Source organism: Varanus komodoensis, unplaced genomic scaffold (genome assembly GCF_004798865.1).
Source record: "Varanus komodoensis strain SLA01 unplaced genomic scaffold, ASM479886v1 scaffold17, whole genome shotgun sequence".
NCBI lineage: Eukaryota > Metazoa > Chordata > Lepidosauria > Squamata > Varanidae > Varanus > Varanus komodoensis.
The window spans coordinates 12,654,231-12,665,665 of record NW_025335505.1 but is presented as its reverse complement, the minus strand read 5'-3'; the positions used below and the strand labels follow the sequence as shown (position 1 = coordinate 12,665,665).

The following is an 11,435-nucleotide window of genomic DNA, read 5'->3' as shown; positions in this document are numbered from 1 at the left end:
GGTGGACTTACGTGCCGAGCGTGTCTGCCTTCCCCGGACCTAGCAAGAGATGCGGCCGGCCAGGAAGCGGAAGAAAGGACTACAAGTCCCAGGGGAGCCTTGCGGTGAGCATGCGCACAGCCTAGGCGCATGAGGTGGGAAAGAGGATGGGCTAGCAAATGGCACGTTGTTCGTGTAAGGGCCAGGCAAGGGAATGAGAATCGGGCCTAGAGCGCTCCGTGGTCGTGCTGCTCCTGTGAGGAATGTCTTCCAAAGGTTGTTATCATTATTGCTGCGATTGCCCCTTGTAGTGCACGTAGGGGGCGGGGGCCGTTCGTCATCCTGCTGCTTTTAACTCTTCCTGTGCCTTGGCCCCGTATCCTTTGCGGAGGGATTGCTCAGCGTCCTTGCCAAGCCCTGGAAGGCTTTCCTGAAAGTGCCTCTGAGTGGGAAGGCGTAGGGAGGGGAGGCGATGCTGCTCGGCTGGCTGAGTGAAACCGTGCTTGGTGTCGCCAGACCTGCTGGGTGTAGCTCTAGCAATCCTAACAGGTAACCAGTAGCAAACTAACATTTAAATTTGTTGATCTGGGGGTATTTCTTACATGAAAGGGTCGCAACGGATTGCGGGAGCTGTCTTAAACCAGGGTCCACTCACTGAACGGCACGTGTGAATGGTTTGCTGGACACGTGCTCCCCCGGGCATGTGCTCCAACTAAAGATCCTGAAAATTTGCTTAGGGTTCTTGTGCCCGCTCTTTGTCTGCCCAAGTGCAATTGGTAGGCTTTTGCTCCAAGAATCAGATGTGCTTGTTCATTTGTTACCGGACATTTGTTTTTCCTCGATTGTAGCATAGCACAGGGAGCAAAGTACTTCCAGTATGACTTGATGCCCATAAAGATATTGGCACTAACCTAACAGCAAAACAAAAAGAATTCTGGGAGCAAGCCTTTGAATTGCGTGATCTTGCGGGGAGGGATTGGCCAGAGGTTAAGCAAGAACAAACAAATCTGAAATGGAAAAACAATCTGGATTGTATTATATACTTCCAAGTTCAAAATGATGGCATTCTGTCTGATGTTCTCTAGACATCTCTGTGGTTTGTATGGTAATAGTTATTCATGTCATCTAATACTTAATATTCTTTTATGTATTGTTGTGGCCATTTCAGGAATGAATGTTTATTAGTGAACTAATTCTAAATACTTGTGACAATTGTTGTTTCATACCATATTAACCATCTATATTTGTCAGTCTCTGGCTGTGCCAACTCATGTCACCCAAAGACTGACCTTGACTATGTAGAATCTGAAATGTAAAGTATAAAAGAACTTCACACCCTAGAAGTGGCCTTACCACTGACAGTTAAAAGTGATGCTTGGTTAGTCTTGTTTTTCTAGACACTGTACACTAAAATATACTAAATAGTATAATGCAGTGGGTGGAAAAGCTTCAGCCTGCAAGGTGTCCTCAGCTGTTCTTTAGAAGCCTTTCCTAAGCTTTTCCTTCTCGAAGCCCTCTGCGCATGGCACAATACTACATGCCACAGGCAACACTACACTAAGATGCCTTGGGTGGTTCCCAAGGATCCCACGCATCCCTAACCATTCCTACTGGGAAAGGCAATAGATTCATGGAGCCTACCCTGGGAACCTCCCCTTTGACCTAGCTGAAGCGCCTAGGAGTGGTGGTTTCTGCAGGAGGGAGCAGTCCTGGTAGGCTCAGTGCACCTGTGTGTGGAATTGTATTTACAACCTACTTTTTTCTTCTTCTTGTGAAGAACCCAAAGTGGTTTACATAGTCCATTGTTATCTTCACAGCAACAAATGTGTTAGGTAGGGAAAGGTGAGACTGAGAATAGGAGACTGGCCCAACTCACCCAGTGAGCTTCATGGCCAAGGAGGGACTGAAACTCAGAACTCTCGGGTGCCAGGTCCAGTACTCTAATGACCACACCGCACTGTAGCTATGTGAACTGAGTATGGAGTTTTCCCTGATCTCTGCTGTGATACAGCCTCTACTTCTAAGGTGGGAATGTAGTACAACAACAAAATCTCTAGTCTATCTTCTGACCTTCAATGGTATAAACATTATCATTCCTGCTGCGCAACACTATGAATACTTACACAGTTTAAGTGTTGGATGCCTTCAACAGTGCAGGTTATCCTGGGAGGTAACCATCATCCCATTCCCCTCTTGCTCTTAATGGTTAGCTGGGCAGTTCTATGCCAGTTAGCTGCAACCATGTGGAAGAACACTAGGCTGGATACTTTGCCTACTTGGGACACTTAATGCAGGCTGGTCAACAGTATGCTCAACTCAGTAATGTTTTCCTTTATTGATGCTTGCCTGCAAATTGCTTTCTTTTGAAAGATGTCTTAACTTTTATATAGGTTTTGCTCTATCTGGAACCCGAAGAATCTTTATATTGGAATAATGTCTGGTCTAGTATATTTGTGACCTTCACTGGTACATCAGAAGTTCAACAACTTGATCGTGAATGTGATCCAGTAACATAATAAATCTTCAATGGCATTGTCCTGTGGCAATTTTTCAGTTCCAAGAGTGCTGTAAATAGGTAGGTATCTCAAAACTGATACTGTTTTACTGTTGTCAAAGTGTTGCTATAGCTTTGACTTAAGTTATACCATCTGATGTTGCCAGTGACATGTTATTCTGTAAGAGTGTAAAAAATGTATTGTCTGTCAACTGAACGCCTTAGTGGTGTTTCCTTTTACAATTAAACATGTTTTATTGGAGTAGCTACAATTCCCAAGCATTTCTGCATGCCTAGTTTTCTGTTGCAAACATAACATCAGTTTTGTTTGGTTATGTTGCTCTTCACGCCTTATCCAAGTTCCCGAACTCTGTCATCTTTTTTGAGGCTGGATGATTGGAAACTACACTTGCTGAAAGTATTTTCCTATTTTTAGTAAGGCTAGAATGTGGTTCATTATGGCCTAACTTCCCTTGCTTGATAAAATGGTAGAGGTAGATATAGTTAATCAAAGAAACTAGAAGTTGCTACCATTTGTTATGTTTACTTATCTTTGCTTCCAGACAGGCTGGAAGAAATGGAATATAAGATTGGAGGCAGAGGCTGCAGGCTTTTGACATACCCTTACTGGTTAATTACGATTCTCTAGTCGTAATGTGGGAAATATACAATAGAGGGCAGACTGTAACTTCAAATCGGTCTATTTAGTTTACTGTAAGGACACGAGAGAATGCTACTATGGAATGAGTTTTAAGCCAATACACTGTGATTAATAGTTTTTATGTATTTTATATAAGGACTGGACTTTTTTAGACCTGCATGCATGCATATACAAACTTCTGAAAATTGAGAAGCCTTCCAGAATGGCTTCTCATGAAGTCTAATGAATGCATTTCACAGTTGGTGCTTACATGTAGGGATTTATATGTTGGGTTCTTTAGTTCTCAAAGCAGAAAAAGCTCAGTATTAAGTAGGACATTGCTGCTGCTACCATAGGTACACATGCTGTACATGTAGGTCTCTATAGGGAATGAACATCAGAAAGTATGGTGATTATGATCACTGAAATTAATCTGACTGCTGGTCCCTTACAATTATATCAAATCATGCAGGTAATCAGATCTGTGAGACATTAAATTATTGGGCAGTGGAGATGGATTTGGCTTTACACCACACCTGCAAATTAACCTGTTGCTTGAGATCAGTTAAAATTGTTGTCAGACAATCAGATAGGAATATTAAAGCATAAGAAGAGGCCTATTGGATCAGTAGTCCAGCATTTTGTTAATACAATGGCCAACCATGGTAAAAATACAAGCAAGAATATAGTGCAACGGTACCTTTCTACCCATGTTTTCCAGCAACTGGTGTACATAGGTATATTGTTTCTCATACTAGATGTAGCATTTAATCATTAGGACTAATAGTCATTGATATGGATACCCTTACCCTCCAATCCCATTTTAAAGCCATCCAAATTCATGACCATCACTAATGCTTGCAGAAATTTAACTACATGCTGTGTGAGGTACTTTTACCTTTCCCAAATCTCCCACCAATCAGCTTCATGGGATGATCCCTGGTTTTAGAATTATGAGAAGTTTTATAATTCAGAGGTTTACAGAAATATGTGGAATATATTTATACATATTTGTTTATATGAGGAGAAGGGACGAGTCTGTTGTCCTGATCACCTCACCCAATTGTTAAACTTGTATGGGTGCTTAACTCATTTGTATGCTGACACTTTGTCCATGAGGCTGGAAAACTTAAGTTACTGGAGCTTCTCATGCTCAGAGGGCTGACTCGGTCGTAAGCCTGACTCCTTTATATGTTTCTGGCTTATTTGACCCAACTGCTGCTGCAGGCAAACTGAATAAAGGGCTTCACATGAAAAGTAAAGGAGGCTGTAGCAGTAAATATAGGTCAGTTGAGTGGAAATGGCTCAATAAAAAATGTTCTATGCAGGAAGGAGAACAATAGTAAAAAAAGATTTACTATTTAGGGTTGCAGATAGTCAGTGGGTCATTGGAGGAGACATCAGGCAAAAGGTAGCTGATTTCGGAAGGGATGCAGTTCAGGCTTTCCTGGAAATACAAAGGGCTGAAGCTGGTTTTATGATTTAATAAGAGATATGGTTTGCAAGGAATGAGTCCTTCTATATGGGTTTTTTTTAAATGGTAAATGGAACTCTCAGTCATAGCAGTCTATTTCTGAGCTGTTTCATAAGGCCTAAAACTGATCTTACACTGAGCCCATATGTTTGTTGATAAGTATTCTCTTCCACTTGCTAGACTTGCACAGTGCTTCCATCAGATGTTCCTTATACTGCAATAAAGACGAAGTAGCAAGGGTGAAGTGTTTTCTTTTTATAAGCCTTGGCTTTTTTTATCAAGTTCTAAAAAGGAAACCTCAGTTGGAAAACATTAAACCCTTCTTTTGCCTTATCTTAAAGGAAAGACTGCATTCATGCCAAAAAAAACTTACTAGAATTTGCTTCCCCCCACCCCGCATTTCGGAACATGGTTCTCTTTTGTAGGTTATGAATAACTGCATGAACAGGGAGTAGTTTTTGCCCTGCTTTAACAGAAGGTGTAAACATTGCTCCTTAGTTCTAGTCAGGTTGCTTTTCTTTTTGTCATTGATGGAGAAAAAGAATTCCAGTTGAGGAGAGACAGATAATCCGATATACAGAATGTAGAGTGTTATTATGTAGAATGGACAGCTCTATTGAGCTGAGAAAGGCCCACTCATTTTCTAAAATATATATATGGATTTAAGGTGCATAAATAAGTCTCCATTCAGCTGTTAAACAGTCTACTAATGAAGCTAACGTTGTATATCATAGAATGAGTGGGACAGCCTAATTACTAGCTGTATTACCTTAAATCATTGGCTGGATTCCACAAACTCACTGCCTCTTCACTAGTAGCAAGCACCTCTGTGCTTCCAGCCATAGCCCTGCCAACAGGAAACTACTTATTCATCTCAAGAGAAAATATAGTTATCTTCTATATGTTGACTTTTTGCAACTTTTCCAGTTTCCTACAAAAACATCTCATGGGAAGGGAGAAGGAACTGTCCCTCTTCTGTGAAGGAAAGAAAAGGTATTGCTTTCATTCAGGAAGCAATAGTGATGTGCAGCTGGTACCACTTCTAAAATCCAGTTTTAGGAAAAGGGAGGTGGCATTTATTTTATAAACTGGACCTTTAGAGATGGCATCATACTATAGTACTTTCTTTTGTGGAAAAACCCAGAGGAAGAGAAATAAATGGAGGAATAAAGATTAGTTCTCCTTTCCATTTGGTTTCTGCACCAGCATGGCATCGCTCATGATTTTTCCTAAAGCCAAACTTGCAAAAGAGGAAGAAACTTCTATTTTCTCTTCTATTTTTTCCTCCTTTTGGAATTTTGTAAGAGGAAGTATTTACAAGATACTGCTTCCACCTTCTGTTTGTTATAAGGCAAGTCTCTTTTCCCTAGGTCATTTGTTCACAACTCAGGAGAGGATAGGTTGGTTACAACAGTAAATGACGATTTTGGCTAATAAGCCAGGCTAAGATTTTTACAACACTGACCACCAGAAAGTTGTTCAAGTCAGAATCAACAGTTTAAACTTCCCTAAGCACTAATGCTTGAAGCGTATGTCGAGTACTAGTATTATATCCTGTCTGTGTTCAGAAGATGCGGTTTCATATTTTTCTATATTTAATTACACTGCTGGGCTTTCCTGATTAGACAAAAAAGTCACATTGCTAGAATGTCTCCAAGTTTGCAAAAAGGAGCTTTCCAAAACTTGTTTTTCAAGTATGTTTATCATATCTTGCAATCATGGTATCTGGAACAATTTTTACTTATTCTTAACAGTTTATTGTTAACGTTTCTTAGGAGCTGTGTTCAAGAGTTTCTTCAGTATGCTATTGCCATCAATCAAAATGCAGACAAAAATTCAGCTGGCCTATAAGACATGCTTGATACTGAATCGCACCTGTATCTTTCCATACTTAAAAGGACAGCCTTCCTTACCTGCAACTAAACAGAAGACGATTTCTCTAGCTCTGCGTTTCCCACACCAGTGTCTACATGCATCTGCTGCTGCTTGTGTTTCCAAGAAAGGAGAATTTTTGGACAAGGCATCATCCCAGCCAGAAGATCCTCACAATAAAGAACTAAAGAGAGAGATTTCTCTTACATCAGGAAGTAACACAGAACAGAGAGGCCATCGAGAACCAAATTCCATAGAGCTTGATCCCTTACAAGACAAATCAATTAGTCTTGTGCAGAGATTCAAGAAAACGTTTAAACAGTATGGCAAAGTTCTAATTCCAGTGCATCTTTTGACTTCCAGCATATGGTTTGGCACCTTTTACTATGCAGCTTTAAAGTAAGTGCTGAATTCACAATCATTGTTTTACTAGCTTCAAGCAAATATTAACAGGAACACTTCTACAATATGGTGTTTATTAAATACAGTGGTACCTTGGCTCATGAACTTAATCCGTTCCAGGACTCTGGTCATGACCCAAATTGGTCGTGAGCCAAGTTAAATTTCCCCATAAGGTTCAGTGTAAATAAGGTTAATCCATTCTGTAACCATTTTTGAAATCAGAAAAATGTGAAGCAAAGTGACAACAACAAAGATCGCGGCCATCCCCCCCACCCCAAGCACAGCCATTTCCCTGCCCCCCCAGCACGACCGAGATTGCACCTGTCATCCCTGCACCTGCCTATCATCCCTGCAGGTGTCCACCAGCACTGGGGGCTAGGGAGGGAGAAATGGGTGTGATCGTGGGCACATTGGGGGAGGGAGAGATGGGCGCAAACGATGTGCTGGGGGATGTGCTTTCCTGTAGTAGCGCGCCTCTGATCACGCATGCCTTCCTTGCATGAACGGAACTGCGATCGTGGCCATCTCCCTGCTTGGGAGATGTTCCCAATCCAAGTCAAAAGCGGTGTTCGCGACCCAAGTCAAAATTTTTCAGTAATTTTTGTTCGTGACCCGATTTGTTCGTGAACCAAGGCATTCGTGAGCTGATGTACCACTGTATTAAGAAATGTATATGTGTTGCATGGACTCAGCCAGGCAATAAAGGGTTGCAGGGAAGACACAGCCCTGCCTAGTGCTTCCTTCAGAACAATGAAACTTGTTAACTGCAAGTTATCTAACATTCTCACTGGGGACAATGCATATTGCCTGAACTAAGATGAACTACCACAGAGTATATATTAAGGGCTCTGTAATCTTAAGGAGCGACCGTCATTTCACCCATTGAAATCCTGAATCCAAGGACCATAATGACATCACATAATTAAGGAGGGAGCTTTAGAAATCTTTAGGATAGTTCCTGAGAAAAGATACCAGATATGGCTTTCTAAATACTCTAAGGACAGCATTAATCATGTCACAACTCTGCTTCCACAATAGATAAAATAAAAGATTTTCAAAAGGAAATACAATGAAAATAAGAAAGTTGATAAGGTTCGAGATATGAGAGATTGAGCAGCATATATACAACTACTTAACTGTGTAAGGGAATCTTTCCATAAATCAGAGTGAGCTCTAAGTGGTTTTACTCAAAAAGATTCTCTACTGACATAAAGGAAATTTCACTTTCAATTTATTTATGTAATAGAAATATTTGTTAGAGCATTTTATTGTAGTTTCTATATTTTAATCTCTATTTCAATGTTAGCTTTATTTCAAAAGACTTTTTGGAACATTCTTTTTGTATTGTATAATATGTAAAGATAATGAAGATGGAATAAATAGCATAGACTGACATATTTAAGGAAAGATCTGTTGGAACTGAAAAGAGGACATACAGAGAATGCTCTAATTTTGCTCAATGTTCACATTGCACAGTTTGAGTTATTTATGAATATTTCCATTCTAATCAAAAGATCTCAGTATTAGGATAATATGGAGATATAATCTATTTTCTGTAGTCTAATCTCTTTGCCACTCAGTAGTAAATCAAGCACTTTATAATAATAATTTAAAATGAAACTTTTCTGTAGCAAGCTTTGTCTGTATGCCTCCATAATCTGTATTATGTTCCAGAGGATGCTTTAGAATCACCAAGGGCACATTCCTGTGCATGCTTAGATTAACAAAGGTTGTATAATTCCCAGAATTCACCAGCCAAGCATGTGGTTAGACAACCCTGGACATTTGCAGGCCTTTTTTCTATCTTAGACATACCTAGGATTCTGCCCTTTACAGCATTAATGCCATTATTTGCAACCCCCATGCCCATCTAGCAAGGAATAGGCCCCCTGGGACTCAGTAGAGCTTATTTTTCAGTAAGCCAGAATTGAGCTGTAAATTATGCTAAAGAATTTTCTCAAACACATATGTAAAATAGGTTTACATGTTTATATCTTGTATAAGAATATAAATGATGGTAGTAAATGTTAGGATTCTCATTTCTAAATTTAATTACTTAGAATACCTTGCATATTTATCAAGTTGCATCATCAAGAACCATGCTTTTCAAAAGTCAAAACATTAATTTATCTGATTTATTTCTAGTTCAGTATGAAAGATCCTTCATGGATCACTGCCTTGTTGTGGCAAATGGGCCTGTGTAGCTCAATGAAGCTATGAGCTATGCCGTGCAGGGTCACCCAAGACAGACAGTCATAGCAGAGAGCTCTGACAAAACGTGATCCACTGGAGAAGGAAATGGCAACCCACTCCAGCATCTTTGCCATGAAAACCCCATGGACAGTACCAAAAGGCAAAACGATATGACTCCGGAAGATGTGCCCCTCAGGTCGGAAGGTGTCCAGTATGCTACTGGGGAAGAGTGGAGTGCTAGTACTAGTAGCACCAGAAAGAATGAAGTGACTGGGTCAAAGCCGAAAGGACACTCAGTTGCAGATGTATCTGGTGGTGAAAGGAAAGTCCGATGCTGCAAAGATCTATACTCCATAGGAACCTGGAATGTAAGATCCATGGATCAAGGTAAGCTGGATGTGGTCAAACGAGATGGCAAGACTGAACATCGACATCTTAGAAATCAGCGAACTAAAATGGACAGGAATGGGTGAATTTAATTCAGATGACCATCAGGTATACTACTGCGGGCAAGAATCCCTCAGAAGAAATGGAGTAGCTTTCATAGTCAATAAAAGAGTAGGAAAAGCAGTACTGGGATACAATCTCCAAAATGACAGAATGATCTCAGTTCGAATCCAAGGCAAACCGTTCAACATCACAGTAGTGCAAGTCTATGCCCCAACCACTGGCGCTGAAGAGGCTGAAGTTGACCAGTTCTATGAAGACCTACAATACCTTCTAGAATTAACACCCAAAAATGATGTCCTTATCATCCTGGGGGATTGGAATGCTAAAGTAGGAAGCTAAAAGATAACCGGAATAACAGGCAAGTTTGGCCTTGGAGTACAAAATGAAGCAGGGCACAGGCTGGTAGAATTTTGTCAAGAGAATACGATGGTCATAGCAAAGACTCTTTTCCAGCAACCCAAGAAATGACTCTACACATGGACATCACCAGACGGTCAACACAGAAATCAGATTGACTATGTGCTCTGCAGCCAAAGATGGAGAAGCTCTATACAGTCAGTAAAAACTAGACCAGGAGCTGACTGTGGCTCAGATCATGAGCTTCTAGTTGCAAAATTTAGGCTTAAACTGAAGAAAGTAGGGAAAAGTACTAGGCCACTCAGGTATGATCTAAATCATATCCCTGATGAATATACAGTAGAGGTGACAAATAGATTTAAGGAATTAGATCTGATAGACAGAGTGCTTGAAGAACTCTGGATGGAGGTTTGCAACATTGTACAAGAGGTAGCAACTAAAACCATCCCAAAGAAAAAGAAATGCAAGAAAGCAAAATGGCTGTCTGAGGAAGCTTTACAAATAGCTGAGGAAAGAAGAGAAGCAAAAGGCAAGGGAGAAAGAGAAAGATACACCCAATTGAATGTAGAATTCCAGAGAATAGCTAGAAGAGATAAGAATGCCTTCTTAAATGAAAAGTGCAAAGAAATAGAAGAAAACAATAGAATAGGGAGGACCAGAGATCGCTTCAAGAAAATTGGAGATATGAAGGGAACATTTCATGCAAAGATGGGCATGATAAAGGACCAAAATGGCAGGGACCTAACAGAGGCAGAAGAGATTAAGAAGAGGTGGCAAGATTACACAGAGGAACTGTACAAGAAAGAGCTTAACATCCCTGATAACCACAATGAGGTGGTCACTGACCTCGAGCCAGACATCCTGGAATGTGAAGTCAAATGGGCCTTAGGAAGTCTGAGCAACAACAAAGCTAGTGGAGGTGACAGCATTCCAGCTGAGCTATTCAAAATCTTAAAAGACGATGCAGTAGAAGTGCTACACTCAATATGCCAGCAAATTTGGAAAATTCAACAGTGGCTACAGGATTGGAAAAGGCCAGTTTACATTCTGATCCCAAAGAAGGGCAATGCCAAAGAATGTTCAAACTACCGCACCATTGCACTCATTTCACATGCTAGCAAAGTTAAGCTCAAAATCCTACAAGCTAGGCTACAGCAGTATGTGGACCCAGAACTACCAGAAGTACAGGCAGGATTTCGAAGTGGGAGAGGAACAGAGATCAGATTGCCAACATACACTGGATCATGGAGAAAGCTAGGGAGTTCCAGAAAAACATCTGCTTCATTGACTATGCTAAAGCCTTTGATTGTGTGGATCACAACGAATTGTAGCAAGTTCTTAAAGAGATGGGAATACCAGACGATCTTCTTTGTCTCTTGAGAAACATATATGCGGGTCAAGAAGCAACAGTGAGAACTGGACACGGAACCACTGATTGGTTCAAAATTGAGAAAGGAGTTCGGCAAGGCTGTATACTGTCACCCTGCCTATTTACCTTATATGCAGAGCACATCATGAGAAAGGCGGGGCTAGATGAATCACCAGTTGGAATTAAGATTGCTGGGAGAAATATC

At 40.7% G+C, this 11,435-nt stretch overlaps 1 protein-coding gene across 3 annotated transcripts in view; it reads left to right on the top strand.

Moving 5' to 3' along the window:
* The first annotated feature begins 2 nt into the window (after nt 1-2).
* FAM210A (family with sequence similarity 210 member A) overlaps nt 3-11,435 on the top strand; it is a 19,484-nt gene continuing 8,051 nt past the window's right edge. Inside the window, exons 1-3 of one of the 3 annotated variants that reach the window (XM_044426365.1) lie at nt 3-104; nt 2,370-2,554; nt 6,363-6,858. In XM_044426365.1, the coding sequence (XP_044282300.1) occupies nt 6,389-6,858 (470 nt within the window). In that variant the 5' untranslated portion in view covers nt 3-104; nt 2,370-2,554; nt 6,363-6,388. The other 2 variants (XM_044426363.1, XM_044426364.1) reach the window with 2 other exon arrangements.